Source organism: Bactrocera dorsalis, chromosome 3 (assembly GCF_023373825.1).
Source record: "Bactrocera dorsalis isolate Fly_Bdor chromosome 3, ASM2337382v1, whole genome shotgun sequence".
Classification (NCBI taxonomy): domain Eukaryota; kingdom Metazoa; phylum Arthropoda; class Insecta; order Diptera; family Tephritidae; genus Bactrocera; species Bactrocera dorsalis.
The window spans coordinates 17,629,289-17,652,200 of NC_064305.1; the positions used below are offsets into that span (position 1 = coordinate 17,629,289).

Genomic DNA, 22,912 nt, shown 5'->3' on the forward strand with positions numbered 1-22,912 from the left:
AATATTGCCGTCATTAATGATGCACTCTTATTTCAGAGGCGAATAGCATTTTTAGTAATTGCTACAAGAGCCCAAATTATTACTGTGCTTTTATCCAGTTTTTATCTAGTATTAAGATAGTCGAGAGATGATGGACGGCCGCTTATGCATCGATCCAGCCTTATCAAGAAGTCGTCTTAGATAGCTAGAAGCTTCGCAGTTCAAGGGACTGAAAGAAGTATCAAAATTAGATATCAAATCGCTCTTATTGATTTATACGCCGGAACTGTGTTTGCAAATCGTGCAATTTTACAACCAAAATAAGGGATCGGTTAGCACGACGCATAGCGCTTTGAGTCTAAAGCTCGGTCGATATGCAATATTATTTCGACGGTAATTCGAGCAACCATGGATCAGTTTCGTACCACGTTTCCCTACTCGATAATACGCATCGTCAGAGACGCGGTACAAGTCACACAGTGGAGCAGAGTATCTTCAATAAACAAAATCGGATTTGGATTAATGATGAAACCATTGTCGAGACGCCGTTAGATCCAGCATAATTCATTATGGCAGAGGGAGGTTCCGATTTCTTCAAAAATGAAACCGGCCATAATGTTACAGTAAATGGGGAACACTGTAGAGCCATAGTTAATGACTTTTGACCGGAATTGAAGTATGTCGATACCTCATCACACCCTTGGTTACAACAAGACGTGTCTTACAACCAACGAAAAAATCAATTTAATGAAGAAAAGTATTAGTGAGCGCATTATCTCGCGTCGTTGGTCTGTGGTGTGGCCCACAAGATTGTGCGATTTAACACCGCTGGACTACTTGAACTATTTGTGGAGTTATGTGATGTCGCTTGTCCACGCAGTTAACCTCAAAATGATTGACAATTTGGAAGAAAATTTTCGGCTCGTTATTGCTGACATGCGGTCATAATTATTGCAAGAACCACTTCTGTCACATTGGGCCTCACGGCTTGAATTTATTCGAGCCGTCGCAGCTATCACTTGCCCGAAATCATTTTAAAACATAATGTCAAACCCTTATCTTTATAAGTAAATTCCAGAACATTAATTACGCATTATATGCGTTTTACTTCTTCTTGAAATCACATTTCTAAAAAAACACCCTTTATTTTATAAGAGCTCCAGATGTTTTATTCTCTGCTTTATAAATTTCGCGGCAAACTTAAAATAACCTGTTCAGTGGGTGAAAAAAACAACAAAAACAACAAAAGTGAAATGAAACAAAAAGTGTTCATATTTATAGAAATGAATATTTGTTTTATTTAAATTTCATAGATCCCGTAATTTATGCACTAATTCCGCTGCGCTTGCTTCGTAAGGTATATAGAATATTTAAATATCCAAAATGTCGCAGCTAAATATTATATTATATGCATTGTTCTAAATACATATACGAATATAGTTTTTATGTATATTAGGGTGGATAAAAAAAAATTTTTTTTTTTCGCTTTGTACTCTGAAAAATAGGCTTTTAGGCACCACTAAGAAAGTTTCTCGAAGTATGAGCTCTTAATTGTAAGGTCCTCCATCTTAGAGCTTTATATTTTTTGCTTATTTTTATTTAGAAAAATTTTAAAGCTCGCTTACAACTACTTGAAAATATATACCGTTTCAGATGTTTTGTAGGAAATTAAGTGCTTAAAAAAATGGTCTTCGATAATTTTCGATTGAGTTACGCGTTTACGAGATATCCAGCGTAAGAAATAAAAGAAAAAAAATAAAACATAATAGTAAAAAATAAAAATAAATATAAAAAAATTTAAAAAAAATTAAAAAAAAAACTAATAATATTCCTAAAAAAATGAAAGAAACAAATTATTAAAAAAATATAATAATAAAAAATAAAAATAAATGATAAAAAAATGAAATAAAAAAATAATTAAAAAATATTAATATAAAAATAATATAAAAAAATTCAAAAAAGAATCATAATGAATAACACTAAATAAAATAAAAGAATAATTAAAAAAAAATAATAATAATAGAAACAAAATAATTAAAAAATAATAATAACAAAAAATAAAAGTAAATACATAATAAAAACAAAATAAATAATAAAAAAATAGTAATAAAAAATAATTTAAAAAATAGTACTAATAAAAAAAAATAAATAATAAAAAAATAATAAATAATATGATTAAAAAATTATAATAAAAAAATTAAAAAAAAGAGTTTTAAAAAAATTTTTTTTTTCAGTTATAAGTTTCCTGAGAAAAAAAAATTGGCTTAAAATAGTCTCACTTCAATTTTTCGATTGAGTTACGCGTTTACGAGATATCCAGTGTAAAATAAAAAAAAGTTAAAAAATAATAATAAAAAATAAAAAAAGAATAATAATGCATAAAAAATCAAAGAAACAAATTATTAAAAGAATATAATAATAAAAAGTAAAAATAAATGATAAAACAAATGAAAAAAAAATAATAATTAAAAAACAATAATAATAAAAAATAATATAAAAAAATTCAAAAAAGAATCATAATGAATAACACTAAATAAAATAAAAGAATAATTAAAAAACAATAATAATAAAAAATAAAAGTAAATACATAATAAAAAATAATAAAAACAAAATAAATAACAAAAAAAAATAATAAAAAAATAATAATAAAAAATAAATTAAAAAATAGTATTAGTAAATAAAAATAAATAATAAAAAAATAATAAATAATATGATTAAAAAATTATAATAAAAAAATTAAAAAAAAGAGTTTTAAAAAAATTCTTTCTTCCAGTTATAAGATTCCTGAGAAAAAAAATTGGCTTAAAATAGTCTCACTTCAATTTTTCGATTGAGTTACGCGTTTACGAGATATCCAGCGTAAGAAATAAAAAAAAAATTAAAAAATAATAATAAAAAATAAAAGTAAATAATAAAAATAAATATAAAAAAAAATAAAAAAAGAATAATAATGCATAAAAAATCAAAGAAACAAATTATTAAAAGAATATAATAATAAAAAGTAAAAATAAATGATAAAACAAATGAAAAAAAAATAATAATATAAAAATAATATAAAAAAATTCAAAAAAGAATCATAATGAATAACACTAAATAAAATAAAAGAATAATTAAAATGACAATAATAATAAAAAATAAAAGTAAATACATAATAAAAACAAAATAAATAATAAAAAAATAGTAATAAAAAATAAATTAAAAAATAGTATTAGTAAATAAAAATAAATAATAAAAAAATAATAAAAAATAATATGATTAAAAAATTATAATAAAAAAAATAAAAAAAGAGTTAAAAAAAATTTTTTTTTTCAGTTATAAGTTTCCTGAGAAAAAAAAATTGACTTAAAATAGTCTCACTTCAATAGTCAATATCTTTTAAAAGCTTCGATTTACGAAAAAAAGTACGACACCTCTTTTACAGAGCATTGAATTTCGTACAAAATCTATAAAACGAACAGGTGTCTTCTACTTCTTTATTGCCGTAGACAACGCTTCCACGGTAATAGCTGAGTTTGAGCCGTAGAGATGCCTAGGAACGTATTTTTTTTATCCAAAAAAGCGAAAAAAACTTCAGTTTCTGACCCACACTAATGTATATCGGCTTGCAGCTGCATTTACAATTATGTAGAACATTTCTTTACACTTTTTTCTTGCTACACTGCTGTATAAATGACTTGTCTGCGTTTACTTGAATGCATATACAAATTGAAATTGTTTGTATTTATATTTTATTACACATAATAATAATAAAAATCAACATTACAAAGATAATAATAATAATAATAAAAGCATTTCGTTTATTTTAACTTAAGTTGTTAGTTGAAATTTTGCATTTTTTTACTTTTTATAGCATTAATTATGTATTTTCATTTTAATTGTAATTGTAATTGTATTTGTAATTGGTAATTGTAATTTACTTGCTGTCAGCTTAAATATAAATTTTTTTTTATAAAATTAATGTAAATAAAAAATAGACGATTTCTTTTCTCATTTGCTTATTGTGTGCTTTAAAGTAGTATCTCCGCTGCTTCATTTTAAACGCTTATATATGTATATATGTGTAAGTGTGTGTGTGTGTATAAGTTTTAAAGGGTGGCTTGATTTTTGTTTCGTTCTCTGCTTTCACTTTCACTTTGTATGTATGTGTGCGGGTGCTTTTAAGATGAGTTATAGCATACATATATACATACATATAAGTATGTAAAATACATCGTTTATATATGTATGTACATATATTTATAAATATAATGTGTAGATCGGTCACTAATTTGTATTTGATACTCTGTTTATTGGATGTGTGCGAAGCTGAAGTATGATTTTACTGCGTTTGTTGTTGGATTTCAATCTTCTCCACTGTCATGTCTGGATTCATAGCTGTCGCCTCCTGTACATTTTGAAAAAAAAAATAAGTTAGTTTAAGTTTTGATTTATAGTTTCTAAGACGACGATCAGCAATGATTTTCAAGTCTCACCTGAATTGCTTCAGCCAATGCCTTGTCATGATCAATTGGATCGCCATCGGATTGTATGGTGATCTTCTGTTCAACACGTGTTTCCACAATGCCATCACGTTCGGTTTTATACTGTGGGAAAATGTGAATATTATTTTATGTGGTATATAATAAAATTTAAACAAAAGTTAGGTTAGGGTTAGGGTAAATATACTGATCTCTCGTGAGACCACGAAAAACAATTAGAAGCCTTAACTTCTACGAAACCTAGAGTACTCTTCGCAAATAAAAAATATTCCTTTGCAAGGATTTGATTTTGGTCAATCGGTTTGTATGGCAGCTATATGCCATAGTGAGCCGATATCGACGGTTCTGAGTAGCTTTCTGAATAGAAAAGGGGTGCCCACGAATCAACTGTCCAAGCAACCAAGGCTACGGAGCTTATGAAAAGATAAACCCATATTGAAGCAAATTAATCACAGAAACCGGCGCTGGATAGGCCGCAGTCTGAAGAAGACTCCACACAGTTTGAGGATCTCTTTGGACTGAGATCCGATCCAAGCTTTAATCAACATATAGTATGTCTAAAAATCAACTACAGAACAAACTGGGTCTACAGGACAAGCAATCAAGCGCTATGGAGTTGGTCGAAAGAGAAATCCAAAGCAAATTATGTGCAGAAAATTGCGCTGGATAGACCATACTTTGAAGAAGACTACAGACCGCATCATGAGGATGCCGCTTGACTGGAGTACGCAATAAATTGCTGTGCTGCATAAATTAGAAAAAAACAAAATCACTTGAGACGGCGCAAAGACCACAATTGTCAAACGTGTGAGCTGGACCAACCTTGTAGCGGCTCAACGTTCCAAAAATGTAATAAGGAAAAGACAAGTTTTTGTCTCATATTACTGTCTAATAGTTATAAAAAATCACCTCTAACCCCAAAAGCAATTCATTTTTTACACTAATTTGGACAAACAATAGCTACTGACGTACACATATACCGTAAATCGTATAATACAACTGTAGATATTTTTAATATTTTAATTAGATAAAACAGACAAACTTTTACAGTTATATACAAAATATACAGTTTTAAGCTGAAAATAATATGTACGTAAGTAACCGGATCATAGGTTACTTTCGTGGTTTACTTTAAATTTTATAATAACATACCCAAGGCATCATTAGCTACTTTTTATATAATCTATAAAATATTTTCTTCAAGCCTGAAAAGTTCCTATTTCCAAGAGACAGAGCTAGAGAGAGAGAGAGAGGGAGCCACTAAAGTATAGGAAGAACTAAACGTAAAAAGACACCCAAGTAAATTTCACAAATTTCGGATATTTTTTTTTTTAAATAAATATAGAGCAGGGTCGAACATTTTTTCAATTAAAAAAAAGTTCTATGGAAACGAAAAATAACAAAAAATAAAAGGAAACAAGTAAGGAGGGACTAAGTTCGGGTGTCACCGAACATTTTATACTCTCGCATGATAAAGTGATAATCGAGATTTCATTATCCGTCATTTACATATTTTTTTATTTTGTTGTAAAATTAATTAGAATTAAATTCCGATATTTTCGGTGAAAAATTAGGTTAGGTTAGGCACTGAGTTCTTCGTATTCGATATCAGGGACCTTGAAAAGTTATAGTCCGATCACGACAATTTTTCCACAAGGGATACCTCAGCTCAAATACCGTATTTGTGTAAAGTTTTATTCCGCTATCATCATTGATTCCTAATGTATATATTATACAGAGAAGGCATCAGATGGAATTCAAAATAGCGTTATATTGGAAGAAGGCGTGGTTGAGAACCGATTTCGCCCATATTTAGTATATGTCATCAGGGTGTTAAGATAATATTATATACCGAATTTTATTGAAATCGGTCGAGTAGTCCCTGAGATATGGTTTTTGGTCCATAAGTGGGCGACGCCACGCCCATTTTAAATTTTTTAAAAAAGCCAGGGTGCAGCTTCCTTCTGACATTTCTTCCGTAAAATTTAGTGTTTCTGACGTTTTTTGTTAGTCGGTTAACGCACTTTTAGTGATTTTCAACATAACCTTTGTATGGGAGGTGGGCGTGGTTATTATCCGATTTCTTCCATTTTTGAACTATATATGGAAATGCTTGAAGGAAACGACTCTATAGAGTTTGATTGACATAGCTGTAGTAGTTTCCGATATATGTACAAAAAACTTAGTAGGGGGCGGGGCCACGCCCACTTTTGCAAAAAAATTACGTCCAAATATGCCCCTCCCTAATGCGATCCTTTGTGCTAAATTTCACTTTAATATCTTTATTTATTGCTTAGTTATGACACTTTAAAGGTTTTCGGTTTCCGCCATTTTGTGGGCGTGGCAGTGGGCCGATTTTGCTCATCTTCGAATTTAACCTTCTTATGGAGCCAAGAAATACGTGACGTAACGACTCGTAGTTTCAACGCAAATCGAAATAAATCATTTTTAAAACTGCAAAGTTCTAATACGCCCCCTTCCCTCTTTTCCACCTCGATTTAAGATCGAGTAGAAGAAAGGAGGCAGGGTAGAACTTTAAAGGTTTAAGGGGTTCCATGGATTTGCGGGTCCCAAAAAATCGATTTTTTTATTGCCTTACTAAATTCTACAACACCTCTAGAATATTGTCCTAAACTATCAAGTTGATTCAAGTAATAGTTTCGGTGATACAGCCTTGAGAACTTGTGCGTCCGAGTCTAGCTAGGCTAAGTGAGCCGTATATAAACCCGTTTTTCTCGAAACTGTGTCTTTGAAGTCGGGTGGCAAAATTTCTCGGGAACTACCAACCGATCTTCGTGAAATTTTACGCAGGTCTTTGAGCTATAATTCTGAAAGACTTTGACGAAAGATTGTTTTTTTTTTCGATTACAACTATCATCTCAATGCTTCTGCTCTGCTCTAATAAGTCTACAATGACACCTTTGTTTGAAGTACATACATAATGCCTTAGGTATAATCATCGTAAAGCCAATAACGAAACTCTAATTCATTTTGATTTGAGTTCCAACTTACGGTAATAGTTTCGACAGTTCGCGTTTTGCTGCTGAGCGTTTGTGTTGAAACGATTTCGCCGTGTCCGGAGTAGCCGGGTGTGTCCTCACCTAAAATGACGCGGGTTTGTTCAACATGTGGACCGGGTACAGCGGCGTAGCTTCCATGTCCCTGAAAACGGTAAATACAACAAAAAACCATTAGTATTTTTTTGTCGCCAGCATGACCAAAACAAAGTGTGGCTGCTGTGGATGAGGTATGAACAATGAACGACTGGAACTTGGCGCAATATAAGAGTACATTTACAGATACTAGAAAAATGCTGCATAAGGAGACTACATCTATACTAAATACATATGTATATATAAATGATATATAGAAAAGTGAAGAGTTGAAAAGTGAATGGAACGTATGTGATTTATGTGTGTTGGTGTGTAGGTGTGTTATTTTTTGATGAGACAAACCTTTTCGTAGGCGGTACGCACCACACTGGACCCGTCGTATGGGCCATCGATGGGCGTGCCCGAGTCGCCAGAGCTAGTCGATGAAATACTGTCTCCACGGTCTCGGAACTACAGTTTGTGTTAATTGCGTTTTTTCGATTTCGATTTTTTTTTTTTTGGTTCAAATTATATATGGCAAACACATTGCAAACACAGTTCGGGTTTATTAGTTTCATTTCATACAACAGTACAGTTAAATGCAATCAACGAGTACGGCAATCAATCAACATACGAGTAGACGAAATAAATATAATGCAAAGTAAAGAAACGCTTTAATTTAATTATGAAATTATTAATTATGAAAACTAAAAAGAAACAAAACGTGCAATAATAATGTGGGAAACATGCAACGCTGCTGACAGCGCCACAAAACTCATGTGTTCTGCGGCACTTCCGCGCGCTCGTTACTGTCCTCGTTACTCGCTCGTGGCTTGTCGCTTACCTGATCGCCGCTGGTCACTGTGGCTGTGGTCTTTACTTCCTGCGTAACGACGCGCTGTTCCTGCTTGTTGGGGTCATGGGTGCGCGTTGTCGCCACGGTCTTCTCTTCGAGTTGTTCGGTTTTGGCCTTCTTGCCCAGATCTTCGTGGGTTGTGGCTGTGCGCGTGGTTACAGCGGTGGCCGTTACATAAGCACCGCTCACATCGGCATCAGCCTGGTTAGTTGGTTTTTAATTTTTGTTTTTTTATTTTTCGTATATTTTGTCATAAGTGTATAACAAAGGAAATGAAAGCAAACCAGGTTGTTGAAATGATTGCAAAAAAAAAACAAAAAATGTTATAAGTAAATGTAAATGGTTAATAATGAAGTTTTAGTTTAATACCGCTGTTTAGCAAAACACAATGGTTTAAAGCAGGATTGCGCAAACAAAAAAAATATGCTATGACACCTACTTTATTTTCAGTGTGTGGTTGACGACTTGGCTTCAAACTGTATTCGAAGCTGGGTGCTGTAAAACCGCTCACAGATCCTGGTTCTCTGATATTATTTATAAAAGATAGATTTATATTCCCCACTCTGTCAGTGATGGACTAAAATATAAACTTAACAAGCAGTAAGAGTTTCCGAAAAGGATTAACTCGCTTTTAGGATCTGGATCTGGACGCCTATGAATCCATTTACCCTGGTTCTCTGATATTATTTATATTACGTAAATTTATATTCACCACACATGACAATTACACCATCAGTGTTGGACTAAAATATAAACTGAAAGCAGGAACAGTTTCCTGAAAGGAGTAACTCGCCCGTAGTATACTATTAGGTATACTATTTTCGAAATTCTTATGCTAGACACCTTGAAATCTTTTTATTTTAGGTCAGTATTTTTATAAATTTAAATTTTCAACACTTCGGACAAAATATCAATTTTCGAAGAACTAAATACGAAATTCGAATGTTCGAAAACAATTTTTGAATGAATAGAAAACAGAAATTTATGGTCTGCTGTTCGCTCTTTTTCGAAGAACTAAATACGAAATTCGAAAATGTTCGAAAACTATTTTTGAATGAATAGAAAACAGAAATTTATGGTCTGTTGTTCGCTCTTAGGAGCATGGTATGCTATTTTGAAATTTCCTGTACTAGAAACCTTGAAAATTCTTTATTTTAGATCAAGGATTGAATGCGAAATTCGTGTGTTCGAAAATTATTTTTGAATATCCAGAAAACAGAAATTTATGGTCTGCTGCTAAGGTCTAATAAATAGCTAGGCACTCGAGTGCAAACTAATTTTGGTATCAATTATTTGTCAAAACATAAGAAAGGCGTTTCAGACAAACAACAAAGTTGCAAGAAAACTTAAATATATTAAAGGGAAAATACCTATATTCATAAATTTCGAACATTTGTGATGTAAAGTACCCGCATATAGGCATTTTAAAAGAAAATTCATTATACCGGATATCCAAATAATATCAATCCCTAATATTTGGCGCTTTTCTGTCGACGGATTTTCGAATATTCTACTAAATTTTCGAAATTCGCAATTAGCAAAAACCAAAAAATTTTATTTCGACTTAATTATATTCAAAAATATGCGCTTTTCTGTCGACAGATTTTCGAACATTCTATTAAATTTCGAAAATTCGTAATTCGCCATAACCAAAAAATTTAATTTCGATATTGTATCGAAAATATACATTTTTACCCGAAATTCGTAATACCGCATATCTAAATTATTGCAAATCGACAGATATTTAAACATTCGCTTAAATTTCGAACAATTGTTGTGCCTAATACCCGAAACTAGGCATTTTAACCAGAAATTCGGAATACCGGATAATCAATGAATTGGAACCTTTCTGTCAACGTATTTTCGAATATTCTGTTAAATTTCTAACATTCGTGATTCGGCAAAAAATTTAATTTCGAAATTAAATTTCGAAATTAATATTCAAAAATATAAATTTTTACCCGAAATTCGTAATTCCGCGTAATCAAATTATTGCAAAAACGAAACCCACGACTTTCAGGACTACTGTGTCGACGGATATTTAAACATTTCGAACAATTTTTATACCTAATACCGAAAACTATACATTTTAACCAGAAATTCGTGGTACCGGCCAACCAAATAATTGTAAAAACGCAATTTGGAACTTTTCTGTCGAAGGTTTTCGAACATTCTATTAAATTTCGAAGTTCGTTATTCAGTATATCCAAAAATTTAATATCCGAACAAAATGTATGTGTTCTATTCGAAAATAATCCATAACATATGGAGCGTATTTTCGAACATTCTATTAAATTTCGAAAATTCGTAATTCGTAATTTAATTCCGAGCAACAGTTATGTGTTCTAACCGAAAATATGCATTTTTAACGGAAATTCGGAATTCCGATTAACCGAATTATTGCAAAACTCAATATTCGTGTATTTTCTGTCAATGGATGTTCGAATATGCGTATAGTTCAGAAGCTCTATCAAGGTCTGCATCGTTAGTGTATCGTTCGAGTAGGCAAATGAGCTAACAGACCTACTTGATCTTAACCCCTTGCTTCGACCTAATGCGCTCCATAAGACCTTTCAAATATTTCTTGAACTATGGGTGCAAAATGAGTATATAGTATAAACTTTTTAGTAACTTAATGGGTTCCCAGAAAAATGTTGATATAAATGCATAGCGTATGAGAATCTTTTAAACTCTAAATGGGGGCTTCTTATATGTGGTTAAATGATTTCATCGGGATTTAAACAAACAAACTCTTAAACATTAAATTCATGCATCATTCGTACAAACTTAAATATTTTACTACAAATATTCAACTACAATTTACTTACTCCACATATACTATACTTCGGAATAGCATTCACGAAAGCTGTACCAAAGTAGGCGAACCAATTGGGGCATACCGTTAAAAGTGATGTGTATAAATCAAAAGTTCTAGGTAACTGATTGCCTATAAATACTAACCAATAAATTCAGATACTCATTACTTACAAAAATGAGTACAAAATACAATTTCGAACTTCACAAAAGAGTGAAAATTTTGACCGAATACGGTGCTACTAAAAACACATTCGACTCAACACAAATTCAGAGCAAAACTCTAAAAACTTCAATTGCTTTCAAACTACCACACGTGCGCTAAACTAGCTATAGTAAGAACCTTACACAAAGTATGACTTGCTAACCTTGTGTTCCTGCGTTGAGTAGGTGACCTCGCCGGTACCCAAATTGCGCACCTCCTCCTCCACATTGTGCGTCACGCCGTCATCGTTCTTGGTGAGTACTTGCTTTGTGGTCGTTTTCACCACAGTCGGTGTACCGAATTTGCCTGTTTGTTTGGTTGTGGTCGTAGTTACTGTTGTACCATCTGCATTTTTGGGACTGTTCAGTACCATATCCTTTACATGCTCACTGCCATACTGTTGTGTCATATCATCGTCCGAACTGGCCTCGGAATCGCGTCGCAACGCATTCTTGCCCATATGTTTGACGCCTTCGAAGAACTGCTCGCGCGTAATTGGTACAGTCTCGGTGGTAGTGCTGACCTGAGCTTCCTTGCCGAAATGCGATGGATCGATTTGTGCATAATTAAGAATTAGTTTGCCTGTGACGGGATCACGTACTGCTGTGGCTGGATCGATATCGCCTGTATTTGGATCGATGTCACCGTATTCGCTCTTTATACGTCCAGTTACTGGATCAATTTCGCCTGTTAGTGTCATAGTCTGTGTGACGGTGGTGCGTGCGCCCGCAAAGCGTGGATCATTTGGATCAACCTGTACAATTTCACCTGTTACTGGATCAATCATAGTATAAACATAAACAGTTTTATTGAAGAACTTGAGAATTCGACCAGAGACCGGATCGATTTCACATGTCGCTGGATCGATTTCTTCAGGGCGACCACGCTCATCCGTCTTGGAAATGAGCAGTACGCGTACAATAACAATTTTGCCAGTTTTGGGATCAACACGTCCGACTTTGGTGTACACATCGCCGGATTCCGGATCAACTTGGGTGGTGGCATAGAGTGGTTCACCAGTAGTTTTGTCAACATCGCCGGTGGCTGTATAAATTTTGCCTGAGGATGGTTCGATTTTGGTGGTGTTGGGATCGAGTTTATTTTGTTTCTTGATTTCGTTTGTTTTCGGATCGAGATAACCGTAAATTGTGATAACATAGCCGGTCTTCGGATCCACGCTGCTGGAAATGTATTGTGACTCTTTTGTGTTCGGATCGCTAGCACCGGTCGGCATCCAAATTTGATTCGATTTAGGATCGACAATAATTTCTTTGTCCTTCGCCGAGCTGACTTGTGCAATGGGCGCTTTCGTTTTGGGATCAACACGTTGCTGTACAATACGCAACGATATAATGCGTGCATAATCTTTATCGGGTTTGTTATTCTTCGGATTGATTTGATTCTTAAGCACAATTTGTCCAGTTGCTGGATCAATTTTGATATCACGTGTAACGGTTTTGCCCGATTTGGGATCAGTGAATGTAATTGTATGCTTAACCAAATCAATTTGTCCATATTTCGTATCGATTTTGCCAGCCTTCGGATCGAATTGGCCACCTGAAGTTTCAACTTGTGCGGTTTTTGGGTCGATGATATTCTTTTTGGAATCGTATTTGCCAGCCAGCGAGGTAACCTCCACAATTGGATCAATTTGCTGTCCGACTTCAATAATGCGTCCCTGTGTGTTATCCAGTTTACCTGTTTTCGGATCTGTGACGCCCAATAACGTTATCTGCCCAGTGGATGGGTCAACTTTTACATTTTTAGTTACAACAATTTTGCCAGTCTTAGGATCAATCGCTTTTAGCTCACCCGTTCTGGTATTTATTTCACCATATTTAGTATCAAGTAGACCCGAATCCACATTGAGTACACCCAACGAGCGTTCCACTTCACCGTTAACTGTATCAACCTTACCCGTGGCGGGATCAATACGGCTTGTGATAACAATCAGTTCCACAACTGGATTATCTTGTGGTGTTACACAAATGATTTGTCCCAAACTCTCGTCTAAACGTCCAGTATTGGGATCAGCAACGCCGGAAACCAAGTGTACATTGCCCGTTTTGGGATCAACATCACCCTGATAAATTTCATTTTTGCCCGTCTTCGTATTCAAAGCCAATAAAGTGCCATTTTTCGGATCAAGCTGACCATATTTACTATCAATCAAGCCAGTCTCAGGATCAAGTATGCCCGTGGAGTGTTCAATGACACCATTTTCAGCATCTATGCGTTTGGTGTTGGGATCAAATTTAGATGTGATTACCATAATTTTAACGCGCTTCTTCTTCGGTTTTGCTGCAGCACCACCAGCCGCAGCGCCGGCAGCCAAACCACTACCTGCTTTTGTGGGCGTAACCGGTGTGCTTCCTCTGCCTTTACCAGTAGGTGAGCCGGCAACTGCAGCACCCTTACCATCGGTAGCAGCTTTACCAGCCGCAGCACCGGCACCAGCCGACGGATCTCTGTTATAACGTTCAGATTCAAGGAATGCCGCTGTGGGATCCACTAACGGCTTATAACTACCCGGAGCACCAGAAGTATAACCGGCCGACTGACCTTTGGTAGGTGAATAAGAACGTTTCTGTGCATCAGTTAGCGGTGCGGCAGCCGCATCGACGGCACTACCTTGCAATTTAGCACGTGTTGTCGGCGACAGATTGGCTTCTTTAAGTAGTTTTGCGCGCGTTGTGGGCGACAACTGACCCTTATTGATCTTTTCACGTGTGCGTGGCGACAGCTGACCGCTCTTCAATTTCTCTGCGGTCTTCTTCAGCGTATCATCATGACCAGGCGCATAATTGAAGGCAATTGCGGTCTTCTTTTGTGCAGCCGTTGGCGACAATTGTCCATCACCATCTTGACCGGCTTGCCTGCCGCTTTGCGGATCCTGATCGTAACGGAAACCACCGGGAATGTATGATTTGCGTGTCGGGCTAGTTTCGCCAGTACCATCTGAGTATTCATAGGGTCTAGTGTGGCCGGGTTGACGTGAGGCACGATTGTTATCATCATTGGCTTGATTATTGGCCGCAGCCAGTTCCAAGTCAGCGTATACCAACTCACCACTCTTGCCATCCTTCGCCTTGCCGGACTTATCTTTATCCTTCGACTCCTTTGTCGGCGAGCTGCTCTTGCTCTTGCGACCGGACGAGAAGAGGCCACCACCCTGTTATGTGTCGATTTACACCAATCATGTTTTTTATTCACGCGGAAAGTTATCAAATTCAGTTTAACACATGCGTTGATTCATAAATATTTCCAATTGCATAAAAGTTTAAAAAAGAAAGAAAGAAAACAAAAAATAAAGTGGGAATAAATAAAAATGTAACACTAATCAAATAAATTATTAGGTCAAACTTAAGGGTACACTACAGCAAGACATACAATTTACATACATAAGGGGTACACTAAGTTCTACATACTAATTCTTAACTTAAAAGTTCTATTTAATTTAAAGGTACATAAATTGGACGGGGAGGGGCAATGCGCTACAAATAAAAATCCATAGAATTCGAAAAACAGCTTGGAGACATCTATGCAGTCATATGCAGTTTGAGCACTGTACACAGTAACAACACATCGGATGTTGACTTGACTTGACTTCGGCGGAAACGCACTTCGTACGCGCTAAGCATACTTGGGTAGGCGGGGCATTTGTCATGATTAATTTTAGATAAAAGTACCCTTGAGGTATATATAATACAATGGCGACAGCCAGTGTTCTGCTGGCATACTTACACGTCCTTTGCCTGATTTCTCTGACTTGTTGGAATCATTCAAATCATCATTGCCTGCAAAACAAGCAAACAAAAATTATAATTTTAAAAATATAATTATGTAATTTGCTGTACACACCATTAATGCCCGCAGCGGCGGCGCCAGCAGCAGCCTTAGCGGCTTTTTCCTTGGCGGCTTTCTCCTTGGCAGCCTTCTCTAGCGCCTCCTTCTCCTTCTTTTCACGTTCCTTGCGTTCTTTCTCCTCCTTTTCTTGTTGTTTCTTCTTCAATTTGGCCTCCTTTTCGGCGTCGGCCTTTTGGTGCAAGAGAAATTAAGGGAATTTATTAGTTTTGTACTTTTGTTTTGTGCTCAAAGAAAAATAATGAAATTGAAGCATGTCAAAGTTTAGACAAAGCTGAGCTTAAATTATTACTGTTAAAGCGTTTGCATGCTTATAGCTATTTAATATAAATTTTATATACACACATACAGTTATAAGTATAATATAAGTATGGTAAATAAGCGTGTTTTGTATGTATGTATGTATAAAAATAAAAGCTTAAAGCAGCGACGGCTGAAGAAAGCAGCAGCTTGTGCTTGGCTTAAAAGCGTAAAAATATTGTGTTCAAATTTTCTTCTAAGCGCTCTACTTTGAGCTGCTGCATTTTGAAACCGTTATTTGCGTGTCGTGTACGATTACTTTTGTATACAAGTGTATGTGTGTGATGAGAAGTTCTTATGTATTAATGAAGAACACAAAAAATTCAATTTTATACATGTGTATGTGTTTGTATGAACCAAAGTGTTTACAGTGCAACAAAAAATTCGTGGTACAGCAAGTTTAGAGTTAAATATTCGCGCTTTTTAGCTTTTCATGCTAAAAATTTAAATTTTGAAATTAAATTCAAAAGTATTAAAGTTTTTTAAATTTTTAAATTTAATAACACTTGGTTTTTAAGATATTTTTACATTAGGGTGCTTCAAAAATTTTTATGTTTTATACCCTGTACTATTCTCGCTTTTTATAACAGCTTTCTATACCAAAAATTAAAATTTTGAAATTAAATAATGCATAACTTTTAAAATATTTGTGCATTAGGGTGCTTCAAAAATTTAATATACATATGTATATTAATAACAATTCGCGCTTTTTATAACAGCTTTTTATGCAAAAAATTAAAGTTTAATAGTTTAATAACACATAAATTTTAAAATATTTGTACTTTAGGGTTGTTCAAAAAAATTTAATTTCGCTAAAATAATTTGCCACGGCAGCCCTATAATTTGCAAATTAATTGTTCAGATCAGACCACTATAACACTTAGTTTTTAAGATATTTTTACATTAGGGTGCTTCAAAAATATTTATTTTTTAGACCCTGTACTATTCGCATTTTTATAACAGCTTTCTATACCAAAAATTAAAATTTTGAAATTTAATAATTTATAACTTTTGAAATATTTGTGCATTAGGGTGCTTCAAAAATTTAATATTTATTAATAACAATTCGCGCTTTTTATAAAAGCTTTTTATGCAAAAAATTAAAGTATTGAAGTTTAATAACACATAACTTATAAAATATTTGTACATTAGGGTGGTTCAAAAAAAATTTAATTTCGCTAAAATAAGTTTTGAAGTTTAATAACACATAACTTTTGAAATATTTGTGCATTATTTGTACATTAGGGTGGTTCAAAAAAAAATTATTTCGCTAAAATGATTTACCAAGGCAGCCCTATAATTTGCAAATAAATTGTTCAGACCAGACCACAATAGATAATGGCCTTCATACAAACTGTTTAGTGAAAATTAAGTCTTCGGCCCTACAAACTCCAAACATTTTTTTCATAATTTTTTTATTCCAAAAGGTATATTCATGAAATTTTGTACATATTATTTTCCAAGGCAAAGCTGGAATTTCTGAAAACATTTTTTAGATCGAAGCACTATAACATACAGCTGCCATACAACTGGCCGTTTAAAATCAAGTTAAAATTCGTTTCATAACCTTTCTTGCTATATGAAATGCCCCTCTGCAGAGCATTATAGCCACGCATAAAGTTTTTTCTTATACTTATATCAAATAGAAAATTTTAAGAAATTAACTTTTGAAAAATAAATTAAAAAATTTTTTTGAGCACCCTAATGTATTTTTCTTACAAAAAAACTTTAATTAGACTAGATCAAATAAAATAAAAATTTGAGAAAGTAAAATTTGAAAAAACAATTTTAAAATATTTTTGAGCACCCTAATGCATTTTTCTAACATTGAAACTTTAATTAGATTTGCCATAACAATAATATTGTTATTGCACCCGAGTAGTTGGATCACTGTTTATTTGGCTTTAAGCGCCGTTTGAAAAACGGAAAGTTGCAACACCCTGTATTACTAATAATACTTAAAATATTTTTACATAGAAAACAGCAGTTAAATAATATATAATATATTATGATAACAGTTATGCATGTGTACAACTAGGTGCATAGGTATTTATATGATAAATATGTATACGTATATGTATGTATCTATGTGTGTTAATATTAGGGTGAGCCAAAAAAATATTAATTAAAATTTATAGTTTAAAATGATGGAAATATGCAGGAAAAAATTGGTTTTTTCACTTTTCAAATTTTTTTGCACTTTTCAAATCATTTAAGTACATACGTTTTCGAATAAAAAAAATTCCGCTGATATAATTTTTTTTCAATTATTAAATTTTATTCACTTTTAAATATTTTTTTTCACTTTTCAATTTTTTTTCTCTTTACAAATTATTTAATACACATATTTTTGAATAAAAAAAAATTCTGCTGATTTAAATTTTTTTCGATTTTCAATTATTTTTTCACTTTTCAAATCATTTAAATACACAAATTTTTACAAAAATTTTGCGCTTTATAATAACCCACGTGGTAAAAAAATTTATTTTAAACGTCCTAAAAGTTATGCTATTTTTAAAATAAAAAAATTAACACTTTTTACAATTTTTTTAAAAAAAAACTAAAAATTCTACCTTTCAGATCAATTATTTTCTGACTACTTTTTCATTTTAAGCTATAAATGCGTTTTTGGTTTATTTTGGCTCACCCTAATAATTATATATATGTGCAGGTAGTGATTTTATATGTATATGTATTTGATCGATAACAGATATAGCTTATGGGCATGGGCTTATTGAAACATTTAAGTGTCTACTATTTACATATGTATGTGTCTTTATAGCTTCATATCGTCACCTAAAGTGCAAAACAGCGTATCATCAAAAAAAATCGAAAATCGCTGTCAGAAATAATAACCAAGATATAACCATTTTATTATGAAAATTCAAATTTTGTTTCAATATGAGTGTGTGATAACCAATATATAACCGTTTTATAACTAAAACTGAAATTTTCTTTCAATATGAGTGAACGATAACCAATATATGAGTTACGATAACCAATTTATGAGTTACGGTAACCAATATATGGGTGCTTGATAACCAATATATAACCATTTTATACCCAAAACTCAAATTTTGTTTAAATTTGAGTGGTTTCTATTCTATTATTTTTCCTTCGCCTGTAAACTTATGAAAATTAATGTTACGTTGTTTTGCATTTCAGGTGACGTTATAATATTGTATATATGTAAATGTGTATGTATGGGTATGATTTGTATCTTGATATAACGAAAGAAATTCCGCACAATTGGTTCTATGGTATGATTTTCCTACATTTATACATATGTACGAGCATCAGGTATGTGTGAACAACTTTAGTGTTGTAATTATATATTACAACAAAAATTTGGGAACAAAAATCAACATTTATATGAATTTTAGGTTTCAAGCGTTTTGGTATTTATAAATACTTTACATAGAGACATTTACGTTCGCCAATATCCTTAAAGAATTAGCAACATATAGACAGATCTTCGAACAAAATGACATAAGCGACAAATTTAACACTTTCGTAGAAATATATTGTTATCTCATAAATAAACATATATTAATTATATACAGTTATTTTCAAACATATCACAAACAACGTTTTCCCTAAATAAACTTTCTTTCACTCTCTTATTACCATTAAAACCTGGGGCAAAAAGGGATGGAAAGGCGTCAAAACACCAACGTTCTCAATTGAGCAAACAATAGGCATATTGTGTTCTCCAATGAGGTCCAAGTGAACATCTTTCAAAAAGTAGCTAGAAAGATTTCTTTCAAGGAGAACATTACTTACAGAAGATTAAATAGAGAATTGTGAAGATATTTCCTCTCATTCGGCGATGTGATGACACCTATCAAAATACGAGTACACCAGATCCCTATTTTTTGAAATCATTGCACTTCTATCTGTCGCACCACCCCAACCCAAATAAATTTTGTAGCAGCTTTGTATTGGTGCTCAGAAACCTGCGATGTTGTTTACGGGAAATATTTACATTTCCCTTGGCTAAGGAACGGATTTTTCAATAGAACTACACAAGTAGACGGATAGAGACAGCAAACGATGCTATATTTTTCCCGCTCTTTTGACATTTCTGTTCAGTAAGGTTTGCCATTCTATCATGGAAAGATATACGATCCAACAACGAGTCGAAAGTATTGAAATTTACTACCGAAATTCGGAGTCAGTGGCCTCAAACTTAAAGAGCGCCAAGACCAATTGAGAAAAACCCAAAATTAGTCTCTCACACGTCGCTCTCAAGCGTTGGGCATCTCTGTGACATCGTTGCGGCGAATTTTGCGAAAAGATCTTTGCCTGCATCCTTACAAGATCAAATTGACACCAGAACTGAAGCCGCTTGACCACCAGAATCGTCGTATGTTCGCGAATTGGACTGAGCAACACTTTGAAAATGATCCAGATTTTCATCAAAAAATCTTCTTCAGCGATAAGGCTCATTTCTGGCTGAATGGCTTCATCAATAAGCAAAATATACGTAATTGGTCAGTCCATGAGTAACCATTGCATCCCAAATAAGGTGGGTAATGGGCCGGCGTCGTCATTGGGCCGTACTTCTTCAGTGATGATCTAGACCGGCACATTACTGGGAATGGGAATCGCTACCGCTCAATGATAATCGAATATTTTTGGCTCGAATTAGATGACATGTAATTGGCCAATATATGGTTCCAACAGTACGGCGCCACAAGTCACACAGTGAATGTCAATCGATTTATTGAAAACCAAGTTTAGTGAACGCCTAATCAATTGGCCGCCTCAGTCGTGCGATTTGGAGTCGTGAGACTATTTCCTATGGGGCTACGTCAAGTCTATGATATATGCCAGCGACGATTGATGAACTTTGTACGAATATTGAATCTGAAATTGCAGCAGTATCGTCCGATGTATGCTTGAAAGCCGTCGAAAATTGGGTTCAGCGTCTGGACCCATGGTGGCCATGCAAAAGAAATCGAGTTCCATACATAATAGCAATCGAAAACGTTTGTAACGCTCTAATTGAAACCCCCGCACAACAATAATCTAACACAGAACAAATTGCCTGTTGGCTAATACCTTGAAACATTATTGGGCCGGATTCCAGGAATTATTCTGGTATTAGTTTTCTCTGTAAATCCGCCCATGTACGTTGAGACAAATTAAAATGGCTGAAGGTACTAGTTAAATTATATCCGAAACACATTAAAAATAAATATATGTTGAAAACAAAAGACCCCCCGGAAAGGACTTCTGAACCCATCACTGGTTTGATCTCTTCTCTTCTTCAAAACGAAGTTTAAGTTCCAACTTAGTTTTGCGTAATTGACTTTTCAGTTTTTCTAAAGAAGTTGATTTTCTTCAAAATTTGTTTGAAAACTTGTCGCTTACGAATATTTGCTGCTTTAAAAATTGATTTCGAATTTTATCATATAAGGGTTAAGCATTAGCAAAAGCACATTGAGCATAAAAATATTTATATTAATTGCGATAAATCAGGCCAAAAAGTGAGTAAAATAAAATTAGCGAAGACAATGATTATGAAATTAGCTTTAAAAAAATTTTGTGATATTTTTGTATGCTGGAAAAAAGTTTTTTTTAGTTTCTATAAAAGCCGGATTTGTGTAAATTATTATTGGAATGAGTAGCCTACAGTGAACCAAAAAACATTTGTACAGAAAAGATATTTTGAATGTGAAGTGGCTTAAATATGAACGCTGAAACAGTTCAGTTTTTAACTTGAAACCAAGAGTAATAAGAGAGGAATCTTATGTTAAGGAGATCAGACAACTTTTTAAGTTTGCAGAATACTGCAGTATCTTTCAGTCTGGAGTCTTTGCAAAGAGGAAAGTGGCTTAGATAACTAACAATGAAGGAAACAACATAAAGAAGATCAATATGTACTCCGGAAGCTCAGCAGCAATTAAGGCAAAAATAGCGCATCACATTATTATTATTAGCACTAGATAAAACGGATTCCAAATCACAACAGAATTGGGATTCCGGGAAACAAAATAGCTGATGAGATTGCCAAAGTTAGGTCCGTATGACTACCGTACCAGTATAGTACATATGGAAGTCACTAAAAACTATATATAATGAAATTTCCGAACGGGTTGACAGACGTATCAGGGCGACATGAAATGCCTTCCGAAGAAAAACATGCAAGCTTTTTACTGTAAGCATCTGGGATCCCCACGATATGACATACTGAAGGAGGTATCGATGGTGATGCGACAGAGTCAGTTAAAATTCGCGCCAAGCGCAGACATTCTTAAGGCAGACTACTCCTCTTGGACGTAGCAACTGAACTCCATTCTCCATGCATCTCCAAAGAACCAAAACTGGTCTATGTGTGGCTTATTGACCTACCAGATTAACCTAACTTAACCTAACCGTTTTACTCACACGGTCTCAATAAGACTACGGGACATTTCTTGGTCCAACATCTAGTCATAACCTAACCTAATAGGTATTATAGTAGTACTTCATTTTCTAATAAGAAATTATTATTTGTGTGGTTGTAGTTCTTGAAGGGAAACTGGTGAAAGAAACAAGCATAGCAAGAATTACAATCTTTGGTAGCCAAATCTTTGCTAAAGAACAAAATTACTCGTGAAATAAACATAATTGCCACATACTACGGTTATTACATTATCGCTGAATTTAAGAAGACATGATGGTAGCGGAAGACCTAAAAAATCTTTACGCCACAGGCTAAAAGAAAACTTCCTCGACGTATCAAGGACGACGTCAAAAAATCCACAGTCGCTATCGTATATACAGTATGCAGTAGGAATTGAAGGAAGCTGGCATTGCAAAAGACCATGCTTCTGGTTACTGTCCAGAACATCTTGCATTTACTCGATTTTAGAGTGTATACACCACGAAATAGGCCGCACTTATCGAAGAGAAATATTGTGAAGCATTTACTATATGCCAAAGACTGGCGGTGGATCGTGCTTTGTTCCGATTACGACCCGAAATATTCTGCTTTTTTGGTTAGGGCATGGCTATAGTATAATGTGAAAGAAAGCTGTTGCATCCAAACCAGAGCGCATAGCTAAATACCATTGAAAAACTGTGGGCCAATATGGAGACGAAGTTAAGAAAGCACAAAGTACATAACAGAAATGAAGTTAAGGCTGTTCTTCTGGAAATATGGGTAAATCTACCTTTTTAACTTACTCAAAATTTGGTGCATTTTATGACTAGAAGTTTAGCAGTTAAATCACTTCAAAGTCAAAACGTCTCCGTTACTAGTTTTTGTTTTACTTCACTCTATATAACTGTATTAAATAGCTTAAGAGGAACTATACGATATTTTTGGCGGTCTATT

The 22,912-nt window shown here is 33.8% G+C and overlaps 1 protein-coding gene across 18 annotated transcripts in view; it reads right to left on the reverse strand.

Annotated features, from left to right (window-relative positions):
• Positions 1–3,690: 3,690 nt before the first annotated feature.
• 41 (protein 4.1 homolog) overlaps positions 3,691–22,912 on the reverse strand; it is a 93,199-nt gene continuing 73,977 nt past the window's right edge. For 15 of the 18 annotated variants that reach the window (XM_049452529.1, XM_049452537.1, XM_049452525.1 and 12 more), the window contains 8 exons: positions 15,286–15,460; positions 15,169–15,221; positions 11,588–14,596; positions 8,394–8,606; positions 7,913–8,020; positions 7,470–7,619; positions 4,452–4,562; positions 3,691–4,363 (listed from right to left, as the gene is read on the reverse strand). In XM_049452529.1, the coding sequence (XP_049308486.1) occupies positions 4,298–4,363; positions 4,452–4,562; positions 7,470–7,619; positions 7,913–8,020; positions 8,394–8,606; positions 11,588–14,596; positions 15,169–15,221; positions 15,286–15,460 (3,885 nt within the window). In that variant the 3' untranslated portion in view covers positions 3,691–4,297. The remainder of the gene's footprint in view (positions 4,364–4,451; positions 4,563–7,469; positions 7,620–7,912; positions 8,021–8,393; positions 8,607–11,587; positions 14,597–15,168; positions 15,222–15,285; positions 15,461–22,912) is intronic. The other 3 variants (XM_049452535.1, XM_049452540.1, XM_049452539.1) reach the window with 3 other exon arrangements.